The 22,140-nt window shown below is 43.6% G+C and overlaps 1 protein-coding gene across 2 annotated transcripts in view; it reads left to right on the top strand.

Annotated features, from left to right (window-relative positions):
* Positions 1–15,242, top strand: part of brip1 (BRCA1 interacting helicase 1) — a 38,584-nt gene extending 23,342 nt beyond the window's left edge. For both annotated transcript variants that reach the window (XM_056375103.1, XM_056375104.1), the window contains exons 15-20: positions 3,516–3,675; positions 3,908–4,029; positions 11,683–11,795; positions 11,869–11,951; positions 12,078–12,383; positions 13,991–15,242. In XM_056375103.1, coding sequence (XP_056231078.1) covers positions 3,516–3,675; positions 3,908–4,029; positions 11,683–11,795; positions 11,869–11,951; positions 12,078–12,383; positions 13,991–14,721 — 1,515 coding nt within the window. In that variant the 3' untranslated portion in view covers positions 14,722–15,242. The remainder of the gene's footprint in view (positions 1–3,515; positions 3,676–3,907; positions 4,030–11,682; positions 11,796–11,868; positions 11,952–12,077; positions 12,384–13,990) is intronic.
* The last annotated feature ends 6,898 nt before the right edge of the window (positions 15,243–22,140 follow it).

The following is a 22,140-nucleotide window of genomic DNA, read 5'->3' on the forward strand; positions in this document are numbered from 1 at the left end:
TGCTTTAGATTGTGCACCGTTCCCCCGTCTTCACATTTGAAACCAGTGTTTCTAGACTCCGTCATTCTCTTCTCAGACACTGAGTTTAATCCTTTGTTGATGGTTGGGCCGACCTGAGTCTGCAACCTTCCTCCCAACATAGTCCAATATGAGTGGGTCAAAACCGGTTTGAACCAGCTTCTACACTGTTCATACATCTCCTGTAGGAGATTGGTATTAATGTTGATTTGATATGAGAGGTTAATTTGGCAGGTGTGCAGTGAAAGAGAGACTGGTGACTATCGAGCACATGATCATCACCAGAAAATTCAATGTTGTACAGAACGTCATCTCTCATGAACCACTTCAGTCACACTTTGTCTTCAGTGGACTACAGCAGCATCACACGTGGAGAAGTGGGAAGCAGCTTCCTGGTTGGATGAACGGTGAATGTTTTTTGCATCTTAAAGGTGGAGGGATTACCTTTGAGATTTTCCAGTTTATGGTGGAGGAGTTTGTGTCTCCATCTGAGCTTTGAAGCGGAGTTGTCGTGAACCACGTCTCTTGCTGAGGTGTCCTGAGGCGAACTGGTGCCGGATCAGACTAAGAGTGCTTCAAAGACTCCTTTAGATCTGCATCTGTGGCAAACAGCCGCCTTGATGGTGGAATAACTAGAGAGGCTGAGGTTGCCGAATCCTATTCAACTGTGTGTCACGGGTAGGAAGGTTCAGATGGGTCTTTGTGCTGATGCATTGACAGGTTGTTGAGTATCTGGCCTACCTGGGGTCTCTGGATGTGGTACAGGAGAGGGCACCACTGAGTCCTCAATGTCCTGCAGCAGGAAAAAAAACCCTGATGTGATGGGGAGCAGCGGCCTGTCACATCTGAACCCGAGTGATGCCTCGTTTTCTATATCTGTGCTAGTCATAGACTGTCCACTTTGTTTATCCCAAAGCACCTTAAGCCAAAGAACAACAACGTCGTGGACACTTGGGTGGAGGGAGGGGAAGACTTTGTGTTTGTGGTGACTTCAGGTGAAGAGGATGCTGCTGTACGGACTCAGTAAACCCCCAACATGCAGCATGTCTTGAAAAGCCTGCGTCCCAGACAGGAAGGTAACGGTAGATATTGACATCCAAGAGTGGATATCATGTTTACATTGTATGTTGGCAGACTGCTGCCCACTAAGGATGGTCTTGGTCTTGTGAACGAGCTGTCAGTCATCATAAATTACTGGAAAATGATGAGTCACATCTCTGATCATCACAACAATTTTCACAAATAACGTTTGGTCTTTAATAATCCCAGATTTTTCTTTATGACTGCATTTGTCTACCGTGTTCAGTCCTCACTCCATTCACCTCAGCTTTAAAAAGGTTTTTCCTCTTATTAAATGATAAATATACATGTAGTAACATTTTCTGCCAATGATTAACAACATTAGATACTTCTGGTACTGTCGATTAAGGTTCTTCAGACAAGATTAGAGACACAACCCGCGGTTCTGTCTTTACTGACTCTGCGTCAGTTTTATCTGTGAGAGCACTTTTCCTCAGTGCTCTTCTCCTCGTGGAATCGGCTCCTCTCCAAGTGCAGCCTGGCAGATAATGGCTGTTTTGTTTAGTGGTAGATCTGCCTTAAGTACATAACATGAATTATTCATCTCCTGCTCAAGATTGCACTGAAAAGCAATTGCAGGACAAACAGTTTGCTGAATTCGAGGGGGTCCTTGTCGATGTAACACTGCATATTTAGTGAATGTGCTATGTTTTATTGATGCAAGCGTCCTGGCCCCACTTGCTTTAGGACGCACCAACCTGATTAAATCTTTCCCATGCTTCATTTCACCACTATGATGCCATCACACTGGCATGCAAGAAACTATCAACACTCTCTTACTGTCTCGTCTCCTCGTCTGACTTCGCTGTTTCTGTTTAGCTTTGACCGGTGTTGTGAGAAACACTTGAGCTGTTGGCTTTTCGTGCAGGTGAGACAAGGTACCAGTGAATATTCCCGACTTTCCTGCCATTTATTTTATGGCCCCATCTGCATCTGGTTCAGACTTTACAGCTTGACACTGTTACCCCCTTTGAGAAGTTTTCTGTTGACTACAAGAAGAACTTCTACTTGACCCTTCTAACACATTTCCAAGCCAGTGAAGCTGCTCTTTGATTTCGAGGCCATGCTTATTCAAGGATATAATCTGCACAGCACAGACATGAGTGGGGCAATGTTAGAATGAGGGCTTTTAGATCAATGTGCCTCCCCTGAGAGCCGCTGACTTTTTGTACTAACAATAGCACAGCAACAGTGATTTTATTACAGAGGGGGTTTAAACACATCAGCTCTCTAAGTGCAAGTAAAGAACAGAAATCCGTGCTGTTTGAGGACACAGGAGCAAACATGGTTGGCTAAATGCTTCCTGCAAGCTTTTTGTTTCAGACTTGTAAAAGTGTCTGTAATGTGTTACAGTGCCACGTCTTACAGTTGCCTACTTGACCTACAGTGTTGCGTGAGAGGAAGTACAGTCCAGGACCAGGAGGATTTGCACCATTGAATACTTTTTGGTCTTTCAGACTCTGCGATTCAGCACATTTAATTTGAAATTAAAATGGTGGATGTTACATTACAGTACCAACTCTCAGCTTTAATGTGAGTGGTGGAAGATATAGTCCTTTTTTACACATCCCATCCAAAGTTTGGAGATTCAAAAGCAATTCCTTTTGTAGTCAATGACTGCCTGAAGTCTTTGACCCATAGCAAACGCTCTGTATCTTCCCCGGTGATGCTCTCCCAGGTCTTTCCCTGCAGCCACTCTCAGTTCTTGCGTGTTGTGGAGTCTCTGCCTTTTACTCCGCTCTTCAGAAAGTGGAATGAGGCTCAATTGGGTTGAGATCAGGTGACTGACTCAGCCAGTCAAAAACATTCCACCTCTTCACCCTGAAAAGCTCTTTGGCTGCTTTGGCCGTATGTTTAGGGTCGATGTCCTGCTGAATGATGAAATGTCGCCCAATGAGGTTTGATGGTTTGATGCGTTTGGCTGAATCTGAGCACAGTATGCTCCAGTAGACCTCTACATTCATCCTGCTGCTTCCAACAGCAGTGAAATCGTCAATAAATGCCGGTGTGACACTTCCACTGGCAGCCCACCAAACCATAACAGAACCAGCGCCATGTTTGACAGATGAGGTGGTGGCCTTCGATCATGACCTGTTCCTTCCTCTCTCTTGATACTTCCATCATTCGGTAGAGGTTTAGTCCAAATAACTTCCTGGTTTCTCTTTGTCTGGTTTTGTCAGCCTTCCTGGTTTTGGGTCTTACCAAGCGCCAAGGTCATTGGTACTAAAACTTCATGGCAATCCATCCAATATGTGTTGAGACATTTCACTAAAGTACAAAAGATGTCAAGCTCATTGTAGAGCTAGATGAACAGTCGGAGGATAACCTCAGTCAGTCAGTCTGCTTTCTCAACCACAGTTTCAAAAGCGAGGAAAGCATCTGCATTTACAACATGAAACGTCTTGTGATTTGATCAGATGCTGGACAAGCTGCGGGATCGATGGGTCAACACTGGTCTGTGGGAGAAGCTGGAACAACAGAAGACCGTGATCACAGAGCCCCGCGGAGGTGGCAAGGGGGATTTTGACGAACTGCTTCAGACTTATTACGACGCCATCAAATACTGCGAGGAAAGAGGTAAGACTGGTAAACAACATCTCTGATTTTTAGGACCAAACTACTGGTTCTGCTGAAATGCATCAATTTGATCGTCTAGTGGTCTCGGGTCTAATAAAAGAATTGATTTGTTGCTAGAAATGTAAGTGGTGTTACTGCATCTGAACTAACTGCCCCAAAGCCGACATCATCTTGTTGTGATTTCTGCTGTTTGTTACTCGTCATTGACTGCGTCGTGATTCCTTCGTTGTAGACGGTGCGCTGCTGATTGCTGTGTGCAGGGGAAAAGTGAGTGAAGGACTAGACTTCACAGATGACAACGCCAGGGCAGTGGTCACCATTGGAATTCCCTTCCCAAACATCAAAGACCTCCAGGTAAGTAGAATAAACAGGTACGCAACTGCTAAGATTCGAAGGCATGGAACATTTGCTTCTGGGTTGAGAGGAAACAGTTTGATTTCGCAGAAAAAATCGATTATTATTCATTTTTTTTGGCTTTTTTATTGGCTTCTCTGTGCGCAGCCGCCTAGCTAGAGTCTACCTGAATGTGAGGCGTTCAGGAGACATTGTTAAATTGTAGTATCTACTGGCAGTTTGCATGTGAGGCCTTTATGGAACATCGTTACTGTGAATTGTAGTTTCTACCAATAGTCTGCTCGTGAGGTGTTTAGGGGACATTGTTAAATTGTAGCCTCTACCGATGCTCTGCTAATGAGGCGTTTAAGGAACATAGTTTATTTGTAGTAACTGCCGATAGCCTGCATGTGATGCGTTGAGGGAACATCGTTACTTTTTATTGTGGTATCTACCAATGGTCTGCTTGTGAGGCGTTGAGGGAACATTCTTCTTCATCTTAATCCTCAGCATTTCTTCTCCTCCTCGTTTATGACTGTTGAAATTTTAAATTGAAGTAATTTGCAAAATCTAAGCCAAAACAGGAAGTGGTTCCTGTTGGAAAAGGAGAGTTACCTAATGCATCATTTACTGACCCAGATCAGTTGTGTTTGGCATCTTAACCAGTGGAACTCACCAGCTGCTCTAAAGGCTTTGCATTATCTCCACCTCTGTTTACGTTGGTTAAAGAACATTTAATCTTTAAGAACAAACAAACACATCAGCAGAAGTTGGTAAAGAAACCACAGCATCTCCCTGTTAGCAGATAAAAGATATTACTGGGAGAATAACATCGTCACCAAAGTCATAATTTCACAGCTGCATGTCGTAATAGTTCCTGTAAGATGTCCATTACTTCATTGATTTTGACCGAGTTCCAACATTTTAGATACCGTGAAGACAAATAATATAACTCACAGACGTCCACACACACACACACACACACACACACACACACACACACACCGAATAAGAGCATCCCTTTTTGGTGATCCGTGAAAAAAAATCCCAAAGCGATGTTGCTGCGTCTGCTCCGTCCTTAGCAGATAAAGTTGACCTTTAAGTTTGAGTCTACCCTCCCCTCCTCCGCCTCCCACCTCTCTTCCCCTTTACTCCTCCACATCCTCCTGTCAGAGCACGATGAAGCTTTCACTAACCTGTTCTGTCAGTGTCAGTGTAGCCAAAGCTGTCAGCTTCACCTCTGTCAGCTTCCAGGGCATTGCTTCTTCTGTTTTACCCCATTTATTTTTTTAATTTTCTGGTTTGTGTGAGCGCTGCTGTTCAGGTACAGGTGGATGTTCTACAGAAAGAAGAAGGTCGTGTTAGAGTTCCTGCCGTGTTTGGTTTCACCGTGAGAGACAAAAGAGCTCTACTATTAAAAGCAGATAAACAAAGAGAGCGACAGGGGGAGGGACGAGGAAGCCAAAGCTAGTTATGGCCGAGGAGCTGACCAAGCATGAAGACGCACATTATGTGCTCAAATCAACAGCCGTTGTTTATTTGCTTGGAGTTCATCTCCGCCCACATCTTGTCATAATTGTGATTGCTATAGGATCAGCTGGGTGAGGGTGATGGAGGTGACGGCTGACACTTTAACTTATACCTGAACCAAAGTAAATCTGCGTCACTGGAGGATGAAACGATATTAACCCTGAATATCCTGATTTATTTTCATCTAAACCCAAAGTTTCTTTATAGAACTCTTTAGAAATCTTTAACAAAATCTTCTAATACTGTTTCACCAACTATGATTTTAATTAGTTTTTTGTACAAAATAAGTGTTTCCTGTTGCTACTTAAATGTAGATACAGTTGGGAAAAACTCCATCTTTAATTTATAAAATGTATTAATTGTTCAGTGATTTTGGAGAAAGACTGTTGATATTTGAGCTCAACAACAAAACAAACCGTACTGCTCCTTCAGAAGCTCCGCCCCCCAAGACCAACAACACTGGTAGAATCCAGAGCAGGTATACGGCAGTGGACAGGTAAATATAATGCAAATGTTCTGCATTTAAACGTCTAAAAACTGAAGAATCGAGTTCTTATCCAGTTCTAAACCATATATTTACGAAACAGTTTTTGCATTTTCATCATTTTCATCTGTATATTTTAACCAGATGAAGGATTTTAGTCGTCGTACATCTGAATCTCAAGTTATCAGAGAAAAACGCTGAGTAAACGTTAGCAACAGCTCGGCTCAGACTTCTCCACTTACTTTTAAAGTGAAATTGCCTTATTTGCTGTTTCCGCTGGTTTTAATCCCCTGGTGTGTTTGTTGTGGAGAAGAAGACGCCTCTGTGGAGAATTCAGCTGCAGGTAAAAACCTCTTGAACACCTGGATCTTAAGTTATCAGAGACACAAGCCGAGTATTCGTTAGCGACAGCTCGGCTCAGACCTCGCCGACACGTTTTGTGTTTGTCGATTAAAAACTTCTTTATTCGATGTTTCTTCCATGTTTAATCCTCCCACACTTACCGTTTATTCTGGCTTGTTGTGTTGGATTCGATTAGTTTTGAGTTTATGTTGTTGAGTTCAACGTACTCAGTTTTTTTAACATCTGAGATTCTAGTCAGCGTTTTCTTAATTTTCCTTTTTTCTTCTTCTTAATCCTCAGTGTTTGTTTTCCTCCTCTCCAGTTGTCTCCTGCTCCTCCTCTCCTTATCTCCTCTTACAGTGGCTGAGGCGGTCTCGGCCCCAGAGAAGCCCCGGGGGCCTGTAAAGTTCTTTGAGCTAACCCCATTACACCACTGAGAGAATGGGGACACTGATACTAATGGCTGTCAAAGCCATGCGGCTAGCCCTCGTAGCATGTCAGACTAGCACAGATGCTGCTGCAGCACTCTGTCAGAGAGATATCAGGCTCTTCAAGGACACGTGCACGCTCACACGCACACGCTCACACGCACACGCTCAGACACCTGCTGGATGGTCATGTGACGGTCAGTTACAAAGGAAAAAGAATTCCCTGTTAGTTTCTGAGTAATGATGCAGGAGATCTTGGTGATCTGTACCAGGAAAGTGTTTGTTAGAGTTCTGGTTCAGCCCAGTGGAACTCCGCTCCTGCAGCCTGCTGACCGACGCTGTCACGTCACTATGGAAACAGCTTGTTGCCGTCTGTTTTTTCATTCCTCCGCAGTAAAACGTGGCACAAATGTTCATTTGGACTCGATGATGAACTGATTAGATTTTTGTGGTCAAAGGTCAAAGGTCAGTTTTTATTTTATATAATGACGAATGACAACAGAATTTTTCTCTGCACTTTAGCTGGTGACTTTCACTTGGTCGATAAAAGCATCTGCTAAATTTGTAAAATGTAAAAACTGTTTTTAAAGATGCACATGTAAATATTTAAACTTGTAAATATGCAAATAATAATTGTATAAACATAGAGTGTAAATAGAATGTAAATAGTTAACTGGACATAAATAATAAAATGAATAATTAACCATATAAACACTGTAAATATATTATTAGTTATTATTATTAACAGCTTGAATTAACATCTAAACTTTTACACTGATGCTCCACGCTGCTCTTTCCCCTGTGGGTTGATGTTATGTTTCATAAAAGTGTAATAATTTCTTCAGACTTCAGTGGGAGGAGTCTAAATTTCAGGTGTTGCATTAGAGTCTTTAGAGTTGCTTCTTATTTTAACAGTGTCAGGTTTTATTTCTCTCTAAACACATTTTCACCTGCGTTAATTCTTCGTGTTAACGCCTCATCATATTTACACCATGTGTCTCGTGCTAACGGTTTCCACACGGACACACGTGCTCCAATGCGTGACGTGTTCTCACATGTTCTCTCCCATGCAGCTGTGCTAACGTGTTCACATTCTCCTAACACGCCACACATGGACCCAGACACATTATCTCATTCAGTCTGTGCCGCACTCACAGGGCGGCGCCCCACTGCGAGGACGGGAGGCGTAAACCCGGCTCCTTCTTATTTAAACTGGCCCAGCGCTGGAGATACCTGCGCGGCCCGCATTCCCAGACACGCATAACTCTTAACCGCCTCAGCCTGAGCCCACAGCACGGCGTTTTACTGGCCTGTTGTGTTATTGTGACCGAGATCAAAGTTTGAACTTGAAAAGTCCTCCTGCCAAAGGTGGTATTACGTTTACGTCGGAGTTTTTCCATCGGCATGTTTTACAGTGAGCAGTCGTGCCCTGCGTGAGTGAGTCCGACAATAAGTGGCTTTAACAGGCAATAAAAAGACACTTACAACTGATAAGGCATCTTTCCGAGTTTAATGACGGGCTCAGGAGCCTCATGCTGCTGCCCTTTATTGAAGCGTTTTAATTCTGAGGTCCGTCAGCATGTGAAGGGGATTGTGGAGGAATGCTGGAGAGTTCATGGAGATCATCAGGAAGACGGGATGATGGATGCTCCAGGCGCTCACTGGAGACTGTACGCATCATCCGCCACTGAAGGAATGCTGTAATAGCTGATCGCCACCTGAACCGTCCCCGTCAGCACCACGGGCTTCAGAGAAAAACGTCGGAGTCGACCTTCCTCTTCGCTGATGCTGGTTCAGCCCTTTATTTACCAGGAAATTCATTTTTACCATCCGTCGCTCCGTCTGGTTGCCGTGGACACGATATCTCCGTAACGCCTCGACAGAACTTCTCCAAATGTGGCACAAACATTCCCCTGGACTCAAGGATGTACTGATTAGAATTTGGTGGCTAAAGGTCAAAGGTCACGGTGACGTCACAAAACACTTTTTAGCCATTAGTCAAAACTTCACAAAGAAATTATGACGAGATTTCACACAAATGGTTCAAATTTTCTATGACTCTGGATAAACAGGGATGTGACCTGGAACGAGTCTGAGTGGAGGAGGGATGTGTAACACACACACACACACACACACACACACACACACACAAACGAAATAAACAAATAATAAACAGCAGAAGCAAAATATACGTTTCTGCTTCTGCAGCAACTATTAAAGAATCAGTATGTTTCTAATCCATGACCATGTTGGAAAGGATAGTGATAGTCTCATGCCCTTGTGAGTGTGTATGCAGACACACACACACACACACACACACACACACACACACACACACACACACACACAGGGACTTGTCTTCTTGAAGACGAGCCACTCAGCTGTCACCTCAGCCCCATGTGGCAGATGAGGCGCTCAGCAATCTCAGTGACAGACACAAGATGTCCCGGACTGCCAGGGGCGTGCACACTGACACTGATGCGCACACACACACACACACACACACACACGGCCTGTGTAAAATGTAGCTCGAACAGATTCGCTCAGCTGCGAATCATGGCTCCTGGTCAAATATATGTTTTTAGGGATGAACAGGTAGCGGTGGAGGACGAGGCCAAAGCAGGCGAGTGATCTCTTGACATTTTAACTAATCCCTTCTAGCTTGTGGTTTCTTGCACATTTGGGAGATTTGCTAGCAGCCAGAATTGGCTTTTTCACATATGCAACCTGTCAAGTCAGATTGGATGGTGACATGGTGCAGGCCGGGGACGTGGCGGCTCAAACGCTGAAACGGACTGTGATTGGATTTAGATGACACCGCTGACTTAAGGCTACTGGCCTTTCTGTCCCTGCTGTGGGTTTAGAAGTGGATTCTTTAACTGCTCCGGTGTCTCATGCGTTGGCAAACATCTCACCACGAATCCGGCAGCATTTACGAAAGCTGCCGTGACGTGGCGTCTCCACGTTATACAAACCATAGGCCTGTTCCCGGGTCGGCGCTGAGGTGTTGCTCGGCTGTTTGCGGGCCGCTGCGTCGGTGAGGTGTGATTAGTCATCGTCCAAAGTTTGAGGCGACATTTAGGCTTTCCTGTGAGTCTGCTTGTTTGTTTATGTACACGGGTCCAGACGGGCCACAGCGGCGTTGCGTGATGCGCGTGAGGGAACAGGCTGTACCTGCCACGGCCCCCGTGTTTGATGGCTCAGGGCGAACACACGGTACCTGTCAAAAGCAGTTAGAGCGCCGTCCGGCAGCCCGCTCTGCATGGCATCCCGTCAGACGCCAGCTGAACTTTTCACTTGTCAATTCTGAAAGGTTAGCGCTAAAATCAGCAATGACGGATGCAAATGGATGGATGCTTTCCTGGCATTTTTGTGCAGGGATGCCTCATGTCGCATAGACCACCTGGTCTGCCCCCCCCCCCCCCCCCACCTCCACTCTGTCATGGCCTCTCTTTAGCCCCTTTGTTCCCCCTTCAGAACACATCTAGGTAATACCTCCCCACTTCAGGCCCTGAGTCCTGTCTGTGTGGTGTGCCCTGGATCCCTCACCCGCTCCGTGTGCCCCTTCATATCCCATATTAATCCAATTAGTTCTCCATGCACGAAGCCCTCCCCCCGCATGTGATGCCACACAGCGCTGGAGGTTTTTCACAGACGCTTTTTTTGATGTTTTGCGCTCGGTAGCAACTTTTTTTTGAAAATGTGTTTCCTGTCGTTTCTGAGCTTTTTGACTTTGTTACAGGACAGGAAGTCGGATAGTTTCCTCCTTCTTCCTGATTGTGAATCATTCTTAAGCACGATGTAGTGAACATCCTCTTGTCTTTCATTCCCTTTCTTCACCTTCCTCACTTCCTTTCCTTGTCACTGATTGGCTCTTGTTTTCACTCTTCCCGCCTCTCGTTTACCTGATGGAGTTCACCTGGCCAGTTCACGTGGAGCGGTAGTTTTTATTCCTCCGCCCGGCGACAGTCAGAGCAGCAGCCATTTTGTTTTCAGCTTGTCACTTTGGCTCAAGGAAGAAACTGAACAGTCAAAGGTCAAAGGTCACTGTGACCTCACAAAACAATTGTTAGCCGTTACTCGAGACCTCACACAGATGGTTCATATGTTCTCGGGAAGTAGTCCGAGTGGAGGAGGGATACGACCACGAGGAGAGGAGGCGGTTGGAGTTTTTTGAGCTTCACTTCTTATGATTTGTCTCTGGGAACTTTCTTCATCCTTGTTTCTTTAAGACGCACGTAAAGAGACGGTTTGTTGTGTTGGATTTAATCTTTAATCTTTATTAGTGTCGTTCAGAAGCAGCAGGAACGTGTGTGCGTGTTTTCTCTCCTTCATGTCTGAGACGATTATTTGAGAATGAACCTCTTTCCTCCTGCGACACGACCCGATGATCAACCTCCTTCTTATTACTGGAAAAGACTTGAACTGCTGTTGTTTCTGAGCCCGATAGATGAATAGGAAACAGAAGGATGAGTTTATCAGCAACTTACATTTGGTGCAAGAAAGAGCTGAATTTGATGATTTATTATAATAATTTAAGAATGAATGAGTTTAAAAATGTTTAAAGCTCCAGTGTGAAGTTTTCCTGCTTTTCTCTGTTTTATATCGTCGTAAATTAAATGAAATCAAATCTCTGTGTTTTGGAGCAACAGATGAAAGAAGCTGTTGGAGCTTCTGGTCCGGGAACTTGTGATGAGCATTTTTCAATATCTTTGACAAAATGAGTCGTCAGTTAATTAAAATTATCAGAGCTTAATTGATCAGAATGATCAGTTTTATCTGTCGCAGACGAGTGAGAGTTTCTTTATATTTGCTTTGTTATTGATGCATAAAGAATCTGTTTTATATATATATATAAATATCTTTGAACTTTGGCTCCGTGGTTTTCAGGTGGAGCTGAAGATGAAGTACAACGACCAGCACTGCAAGTCCAGAGGTCTCCTCCCGGGAAACCGCTGGTACGAGATCCAGGCCTACAGAGCTCTGAACCAGGCGCTGGGCAGGTGAGTCGGAGTCACTGAGGATTTACACCTGTGCTCTCACTCTGCACTTTAACCCTCACGCTCCTCTCTACAGGTGCATCCGCCACAAGAACGACTGGGGGGCTCTGATCCTGGTGGACGAGCGTTACAGGAACAACCCCAACAAGTACATCACAGGTACGAGTCACTGCGCAGCCGCTCAGCTCCAACACTAGATGGCAGTAGTTATCCACTAGAAGACCTGCAGCTGTGTCTGTCTCTGAGTGTGTGTGTGTGTGTGTGTGTGTGTGTGTGTGACCTCAGGTTTGTCTAAATGGGTTCGCCAGCTCGTCCAGCATCACGACACCTTCAACAACGCCATGCAGTCCCTGGTGGCGTTCTCTCAGGTGCAGCAGAAAGCGGCGGCGGCGGCTGCAGAACGCCAGACTCCCGACTCCACGGCCTCCTCTCCGAACGGTCACCTGCCGGTAACGGCGGAGGGACGGGGTCCGGCCTCACACCCTCAGACACCTCCTGTGAAAGCACCTGAACCCCAGCAGCACAGGAGCCCCTCCCCCCCCCGACGCGTTTCTCCTCCGCACGTGAAAACTGAACAAAATGGAAAAGCAGGTGAGTTTTAGAGCTGCAAGGTTGATATGTCTCGAGTGTTTTACAGTCCCCCAGAAACACAGACTTTTATATTTTGCTTCCTGGAAACTGGTCTGCACCCATCAAACTACCAGAGCTTTTAATGTGACGCTCTGGAAACATCAGTAACCTTGTGTTCCTGCGCTCTGTTGGAAAAACATTTGTGAAGGTTTTAAATCAGAGAAAAACAGGATCTTCTTCTTTTCTTGTATCAACAGATCAAGAAAACTGTATGTGTCCTCTCTGTGTTTATATATATATTTACTGTATATGAGATGTTTAGCTCAGGTACGTTACCAAGGAAAGAAAAACAACTTCATTATGTCAGTTTTTGTTCAGTTTAATAATGAAGATGATAAAATGTCGTGTTCGTCTTTAGGAACTCGACCCAGTGATGAATAAAAAGCGTCTGATCCATTAGCTTCTCTCTGCTGCTGCTGACGGAGACTGAGTCTAATTCCTTTTCTCTTTTTTCCTCTTAATGATGAATTATAACATTTTTAAAACGGCGCAGCTGTTTTTTAAAAAAAGACGGCGGCGGTCCGAAGGTGCGTGTTGTTTTTGTCCCGAGGATGACATCACCGCCAGAGGAAGATGTGGCGAGATGACGTGTTTGCACATCGTCTTGGTGAGCGCCCATTGTCTGCGGGGGTCACGACAAGGTTGAGCCGTTTGCTCAGTTGAATTCGGTGTGGTGGATAAGTGTGGTAGGACCCGCCCCTCCCCCCTCCCCCCCCCCCCCTCATGGTTGGGGGTGGATGTTGGGGGTGGGAGCCATGGGATCAGTTGAGTGGCTTGCCTCATTACTGTAAGGTCTTTTGCATGCCTGAGTGGCGTTGGAGCGAGCTGATGAGCAGATGTTGGACTGTTGCTTTTAATTAAATCCCCTTGACCTTTGTTTGCGTTATATTGAGCGTAAGGCCGCATTTACAGAACGTTTACTCTGGTGTCTTTGTCAGTTTTATACGAGTTTAAGGTTCAGAAGTTTTCTCTGTAAACTCTCATCAGATCGCTGCCGTTTCATTGAGTCGCACGTGTCAGAGGGTTTTACTTTTTTCAGCTTTGTTTAAATGTGAAGTTGTTGATGTTGACGATGTGGATTTATGTTGTTACAGATGTCGTTGCTCATGAGACGAGATGTTAGCGGCACATAGCTCTGCCCTGGGGCGTTTGAGGGTTGGTGGTGCTGGACTCTGGACCTCAGGCCCAGAGTCCTTGTTCCTGATCACACACACACACACACACACACACACACACACACACACACACACACACACACACACCCCAAAGCCCCCGTCCCGTTCAGCCATTTTGTTTCAGTTTGTGGCACAAACGTTTGCTGGGACTCGAGGATGAACTGATCAGATTTTGGGAGTCAAAGGTCAAAGGTCACGGTGACCTCACAAAACACTTTTTAGACATTATTGAAGACTCTGGTTAAACAGGAAGTGAACTGGCACTAGTCTGAGTGGCGGAGGGATACGACCACGAGGAGGTGGTTCTAGTTGTTCCTTGTTTTTATTATGAACATTTAAATAAATGAAAAGATTTTAATGTCAGAATCACTGAACTTTCTTTCCTTGATGCAGATTGGTTGAAGAGCAGCTCGCCAGCAAAGCCGCCCTCGCACCAGCAGAGACCGGCTCGGCCTTTCTACAACATCTTCACCTCCACCCCCGTCAGCAGCCGCTTCAAGAAGGCCGTCTTCAGAGGAAAGGCGCCCGCTGATCCAGAGAAGCACCTGGAAGAAGCTCCGACTCAGTCTGAGCCACAGAAGAAGAAGAACGCCGAGACGCCCGCGTGTCTTCAAGACGGCGCAGCAGACACGTCCGGTGAAATCAAAGCGGAGCCACGCGACACGCCGTCTACGGTAACGACCCCTCCCATCTGCGAACAGGAAGAGAAACGAGACAAGGAGGAAGAGGAGGACCAGACTGTCTTTTATACTCCAGAACTTTTCGAGGGCGAAGGAGACGAAGGAGGCGAAGGAGGCGAAGGAGACGAAGGAGGCCCAGAGACAAAGTCAGAGTCACCTCCCAGGGCAGTTTCGGCGGCAGAGATCTCTCCTCTGCTGTCAGAGGAACTCCTTACCTGCGATCAGGCCCGAGGGGAAACCTCTGGCGACCAGGGACAGAGCGCTCTGTCAGTCAGGAAGGAGAACGCACAGCTGTCACAGGGACGTGAAGAAGAACCCGGCGGACAGAAGTCAAGTGAGGAGGAAGAGGAGGTGAACAAGCTGAGGAGGAAGGTGGTGAACAGGCTGTCGAGGTCCAGACACAAACCAACAGGTAACGAACGACCTGGACACGAGAAAACATGAAACAGAATAAACAACAACATGGCGGCTGATGTTTCCCGCCAGACGTGTGTGTGAATGTTTCTATAAACACGACTGTAAAATGTAAGATGCTGCTTTCCTTTCACATCTGTCTCCAAAACACTGTCACACTTCATCTCATAGCAGCTACACCTGCCTCAGGCAACTGCCCCCCACACACACACACACACACACACACAACACACACACACACACACACACACGCACACACACGCACACACACACACACTGTCACCACATGACCCAGCCAGCCCCCGTCTCCAATCAGCTGCTCATGTGGCGTGACACGACGGTACATGAAGGTCGTTAAGGTCTGATCTTCATTTACTTCATCATCCTCAAACACGGACCTTTATTTTGTAGTAATTATGTGCTGTGAACTCAGGTGGGATGATGAGGAGGATGATGAGGAGGATGATGACGACGACGACACATGTTTTACCTTCACTACAAGTTTCTGTAAAATCTGTTTCTATAAGATTAAATGTTCCACTTTCATTGAAGTTTCTTTTTCTTGCAGTGATTTTCTCTTTCACTCGTGTTTCTTTACGGCCCAGAATTCAAATCGTTTACCACATGATGAAAATCATGTGTCACAGGAGAAAGTTCTGCCTTTGAAATCTTATTAAAATAAAAATATAAACAACAAAAGTGTCAAAAATAAGATTAAATACGATCAGATGATATTTATTAATCCCACTCTGGGGTGATTTGCATTAAATAATAGGTAATAAAACAATATGTACAATTAAATATGAAATACAACACAAATAGCAGCAGATATAATTACACATGGTGAGTGTTGTATTATATAATCGGTTCATTGTTACTGAACCATTTGCATTTAAGAGGTAATTAATGTACCTGGTTGATTTAAGGCTAATTTTAACTGTTGAGTATTTTAATTCAATTTAAAATTTATACTTAAAAAAATGACATCTGGACAGTATCTTCTACCTGCAGCTGTTAAAAAACTCAGTGAAGTTATAAACAATATTTCCCACAGGAATAAATCAGGAACATGAAGTAAGTGTGTAAATATATAATATAAAATATTAAGTAAATATAAGCAGCTAATTTTTGCATCAGTAAATGAACTTTACTAATTTTTCATATTTCTTGCACAATAAATAAAATATCATGAAGAATCTCGTCTCCACCGTGACGACCTGGACACACAGAAGAAACTTTAAACTTAAAACACCCGTTTTCTCCTTCAGTGTCTCTGAGGTGTTTTGTTTTTGTTTGTTTTTGTCTTCTGCCCGGCGACAGTCAGAGCGGCAGCCATTTTTATTTTCAGGTCGTCCGTCCGTGTCATTCTCGTGAACACGAGGTCTCAGTAACACCTTGAAGGAACTTCTTCAAATGTGGTAAAAACATTCACTAGGACTCAAGGATGAACCGATTAGATTTTGGTGGTCAGAGGTCAAAGGTCACACTTTTTAGCCTTTACTCAAGACTTCACACAGAAATTATGACAAAGTTTCACAGAGACGGTTCATATTTTATGACTCTGGATAAACGGGGATGTAACGTGGAACTAGTCTGTGTGGCGGAGGGATACGACCAGGAGGAGGTGATTTTAGTTAAAACTAATCTTAAAACCCACTTTTTCTTTTGTTGAGGTTTTTATCTTTCACTTTTATCTCTTGTGTTTTTATTTCTTACTGTTCCCCGTCTGTCTGCCACTGTGGGACGGCTCCAACATCAGACAACAACTCTGCTTGTTTTAAATGATCTTTATAAATGAACTTCAACATTTCTCTCGACTATTTAAATACGTAAAGTGATGTATAGTTTCATCCGTAGATTTTATATCGCTGTCTAATCCTCTGACATTTATCTTAAGCTTCTTCTTCGGAGGGAAAACCGATGATCTGTGAGCGGCGCGGTGCGTTCGTGTAATCAGCACTTTAATGGGCATATGTGGCTGTTTGAGTGTAAGGAGCTGAGGTGATCTAATCAAGCCGATGCTAAATGCAGAATCATCAAACGAGCTGAGCTGAAGGGAGACAGAGAGAGAAATGAGATTAAACATGATTACAGTGACGTGATTCGTCTCATTACGCTGGAAAACTTCACCAGTGTGTGATTTGTGCAGACGAGCCGAGGAGACAAGTGTTCCTTTTAAAGCCTTTCTCCGCTCATCAGCTGCCCCCCCCCCCCCACCCCCCACACACACACACACACACACACACACACACTCACTCACTCACTCCCAAGACCCGCGTATATGTAATCATGCGTGACTACTCGTTAACATCATCAAAACACAGAGCGTGGAGAGGCCGGCGAATGTGTGTTAAAAGCACTTAATAGGGAGCCCACGTTACTCAGGGACTCAGAAATGGCTGCGTTTTCCCCATTAGACTAATTCAGCCTTTTCTCCTCCTGCCCCCCATCATTAAAGCTTCCCCAAGAAAACATACAAAATAATAATAATAATAATAATGATAATAATGATAATAATGATAACCCAGACTTTCTCAAATCCATCTATGAAAACACGGGAGTCTGTCCGTCAGTAAACTGCACCTGAACGCAACCTGCAGCAGCTGGGAATCTGTGAGCGTTTGATTTATTTATTTAATCAGGAAAAATAAAAATAAATAACAAAAAATATATATATATATTAATAGCAGAAATACGATTGAAGTAAACATTCATATATGATGATGATAATACACGTGGACGTGTGTTTTTATAAAGAGAGAGTGAAAGCTGGAGTCGGAGCAGAGGAGATGAAACACTGAGCGTCTGTTGCTGTAAGTGTAAGTGATGTAAAAACACAGAGACGAAGCCTGAACTCTGATCTTCTTTTATGAAACTTTAATTTTAACATTTTAACCGTTTATCCTGAAGTCGTGGAGACGGACGATGACCTGACTGTTGCCATGGCGGCACTCCTGTTTGATGAATCTTCAAACTCACAGATGGATTTAGCCGTTTGGAGAAAACCTGTCTCACCAGCGTCACGTGACACTGTGTCAGCCAATCACAAACATGCAAATGCACGTCCTGGTAGAAGACCTAGGAACTCACAGGGTTATGGACGGGATTGTTCAGGTCTTGAAGTCGTAGCTGCTTGTTCCCGGTGATCCTGGTTCACGGTCTGGACTCAGGAGGAGAACCAGGAACCAGACCAGCAAGAATCTCACTGAGTCATGTAATGACTTTCACCATTAGAGCGCAGCATGTCAGACAGGATGAGAACAGGCAGGGAATGTTGACACAGATCCGTGTTGTGTCTACGCACTCACACACACACACACAGACACACACACACACACACACACACACACACACACACACACACCGAGTGGATGGATGAGTCATATCGTCACATTCACATCCTGTGTAATCAAAGGGAGCAGAGGAAACACAACACAGATCCGACACGTCTACTGACTGAAAAAAACACTTTTCATTTCAACTTTTGTCACGTTTCCTCTAAAGATGCAGAAGAATCAGAAAGGAACTTAAAGCTGGAATCGCCTCCTCGTGGTCGTATCCCTCCGCCACAGGGACTAGTTCCAGGTTACAGCCTGTTGATCCAGAGTCAGAGACAATATGAACCATTTGTGTGAAATTTTGTCATAATTTCTGCGTGCTAAAAAATGTTTTCTGAGGTCACACTGATCTTGACCTTTGACCTTTGACCACCAAAGTGTAATCAGTTCGTCCTCGAGTCCAAATGGATATTTATGCAAAATTAAAAGAAGTTCTGTCAAGGCGTTATGGAGATATTGACCTTTATATTATTATATTAATATACTAATATAAAAATATTATATTTATATATATTTGTATTATTATATTTAACTTTTGACCTTTAGCCACTAAATTCTAATCAGTTTGTCCTTGAGACCTAGTGACCCTCTGAGCGTCACAGAGATCCAATAAGTCCAAAATCATGTTTTGTGAGGTCACCATGACTTTGACCTTTGACCTACAAAATCTAATCAGTTCATCCTGATTAGATTCATAACAAATTAAAATCACATTGGGTCAAACAGACATTTATTTTTGTACCAGTAAGGATGAAAGATTTGCTTGAACCAGGTGGGAGGGAAGATCATTTATTACATCGGCTTCAACAGAAGGAAATAGAAAAGATCTTATCAATCAAGAATTATTTGAAACTAGAACTAAAAATAATTCTGTCTTTACAGATTACAGCTCATCACAACAGTGGTTGATTAGTTTATTATACTGAATCCTTGAAACTATATTATTTTAACCTCTTATAAACAACATTATCAATCAATCAATCAATCAATCAAACTTTATTTGTACAGCACTTTCACAGACGATTCAATGAAACATTAAAAAAGCTACAATAACATTAGCAAACAAAACTTATTAACAATAAAATAAGAGATAAAATAGATTGAATGTAATTTACAACATAGATACAATAGAATAAATAAATAAAATAAAGTGATTAATGACTTAAAACGACTAAAACTATCTTTAATTCAAAGCCAGGCTGAAGAGGGAAGTTTAGAGTTTACGTCCTTCATGGTCTTATTTTATTAACCACAGCATCAGGAACTCTACAAATACCATCCACTTGTATTTCTAGAGTGAGAGAACAGGAAGTGAGTGTAACGATATTTCCTTCCTCCAGGACGTCATCAGCGTGTCGTCGGGCGTGACACTTCCTGTCGGGGGGGGGGGACCCGTCATCGCCAAGAATCTCATGCTGCTACTGTAACATTTAAAAAAGCAGATTGAGGTTAGCATCAGGTAGCATCAGTTAGCATCAGGTAGCATCAGGTAGCATCAGGTAGCATCAGGTAGCATCATGAGTCAGTTACAGAGAGCTGCTCTGACTCTGCGGGCCTCGGTTGGTCACCACAGCGACTGTTCAGGTTTCCTCTCTTGTTTGTCTCTTGCTGTGGCAGGAGGCGAGTTTCAATAATCAATACCCACTCGTTCCCGCCATAATCTCCCTGACTGGTAACAGAGCAGAGTATCACAGCTTCGTATTGATCTGGAAATCCTTAAGCTGCTTAGTGAACGGTTCAGTTCACAGACAAGGAGAAGCAAGTTCTCCGGTTCCTGTTGGTATGAAACGACTGGATGAAAATAAAGTCATTTTATTTACAAAAACTTTTATTGCAAAAAATTTCAAAATAAAACAAAATCTGAAAGAAAGATCCTTCAGCGTTCTGAAATGATTAGGAAACGTAAAGTTTGACATATCGAGCCGTTTAGTTTATAAATGTAATGTATTATAACCCAGAATTTAATGTATCTGATCACATTGTAGATTTATGGTGAAAATCCTTCAGTTGATTTTGACTTTAACCCTAAAACATTATAGATGCTGATGTGGATTTTGATTTCTAGTTATTTTGTAGAATAAAAATATTCACTTTAATGTTAGAAAATACATTTTCTCGAAGTTCATTATTGGATTAATGTGTTTAAAAGGGGAGCGAGCAGCAGTAACTGCGGCTCTGCTGTGATTATCACTGTGACCTGTCAGATTAAAAAGATTAACCCTGATTGACTCATAGATTCATGTTGAACTGGAACTTTCCAAACTCTGCTCTACTTTCAGATCCCGGTCGTCTCAGAACCATCTCCACAAAACAAACTTTTCTATGTCGCTTTCCACCTGAAGATTTAGACACTACACTGCTGAAGAAAAGTTTAATTATTCAGTAATGTGAAGATTATACTGAGAAAACATGACGAGGATCTGATGAACTCTGTAGGAGGAGCTAAAGTACGACGCCCTTAAATTTCAAAAACAGAGTAAATTCAAAATGGCTGACTTCCTGTTGGGTTGAGGGGATGGGTTTAAATACCACAGCTGCTAAAAGTAGTGTCTTACACAAGTATGAAGATTTATAGTTTTAAACAAGGAATCGTTACGCGCTCGTGTCTGGTCGTTTCCTCTGACGCATCGTTCTCCATCTTTATTTATGCACATTTATATTATTTTTTTTGAAGATAAATGTGTGAAATAATGAAACACTGCTGAGACCTGGGAAGCTGCACAAAACACCTGAAGGTACCTTAAGTTTTGTCCCCTTAGTTTGGTCACTAAGGTCTTTTGTGCAGCGGTTGAACTAAGTGATTCCTTAATACTTAAGTGACATTTGAAAGAAACCTTAAGGAGAAGAGTTAGTTTTTATCTTAAGAAGCCTTCTCTCAGACGTTAAGGTGTTTTGTGAGGTCTTCATGGAGCAGCAGGACTCTGCTGGTCTTGTGCAGCTCCAGGTTTTGATGCTGGACATGTTGATGTTTGTGATCCGGCCTGTGGATCTGGACCATCTGGATCGCAGTGTGACTCTCAGTAAGCCCACCGGCCCCCTCTGCTGCGGTCCTCGCTCTGGTCCTCCACCGGGGTTCGCTGTGTGGTTTCTGATCAGCTGTGTTTTTGACAGACGCCATATTGGCTGTAAAGCTGTGGAGTCTGTCTGGGAGCAGAGACCAGACGCCCAAACTGCTCTGACACACCCACAACAACTTTACTGTCATTTTGGCCTGTTAATCTCAATTTATCATCGATGTCATAAGCACCCCCCCCCCCCCTCCCCCCATCATCATCACTTCCCTATAACACCTGCCCTCGAGTCTTTAATCATCATCCTCACATATTAATGGCGACCTTTAATAACCTCCTCACGCCTCGCTGGATATCAAACACAATTAGTTTCATCTGAGTGATTTTAATTGTCCCACATAAAGAATTCTGCTCCGTCCTTTCATTCAAACACACAGGAAGTAGCTCTGCTTTTAATCTGAAATTTAACTTTTAAATTGTTTTTTCCTCAGAAGAGGTTTGGTGGCAGATTACTTATTTATCTATCTAATTAATTTGTTACCATGGAAACTGTGAACACACCGTGTCTTCTAAATGAAATGATGAGGTATCTCAGACTGGTCTGTAGTGTGGGTTCATAGATCAGTCTCATGTTGGTCTGTCACATGCCAATAAAATAAAGACTGACTACAACATTAGACCCCAGACTAACTCAGGTCTAAGACCAACGTTACCATGGTAACGAATGATGACACCTGCGCTGGCCAGCAGCGTCCAACAACATGAAACAGGAAAACATGGCTCGTAGTTTGAGGTTTGATGACGTTGTTGTGGAGAGAAAGAGTTTTTACAGACTGAATCAGATTTTTATTTTTATTGTTTCTCTCTTCTCTGAATTTTCAAAGTAAAACATCTTTGTAACTGTTGAATTATTCCAAACATTTTCCAGATCTCCTCAGACTCTCTCATCGCATCACTGTCCTGAATTACTCTGAAAAAACCTGGACGGATCTTTAATCTCTGATGATTGTAAAAGAGTGTGATCTGTATTGATTTACATTTTAATGATCGGTTTGTTTCAGATCATTTAGAAAGGTGCTGGTGAAATTATTATTCAGCCA

The sequence above is a fragment of the Seriola aureovittata genome, chromosome 4, assembly GCF_021018895.1.
Source record: "Seriola aureovittata isolate HTS-2021-v1 ecotype China chromosome 4, ASM2101889v1, whole genome shotgun sequence".
Classification (NCBI taxonomy): domain Eukaryota; kingdom Metazoa; phylum Chordata; class Actinopteri; order Carangiformes; family Carangidae; genus Seriola; species Seriola aureovittata.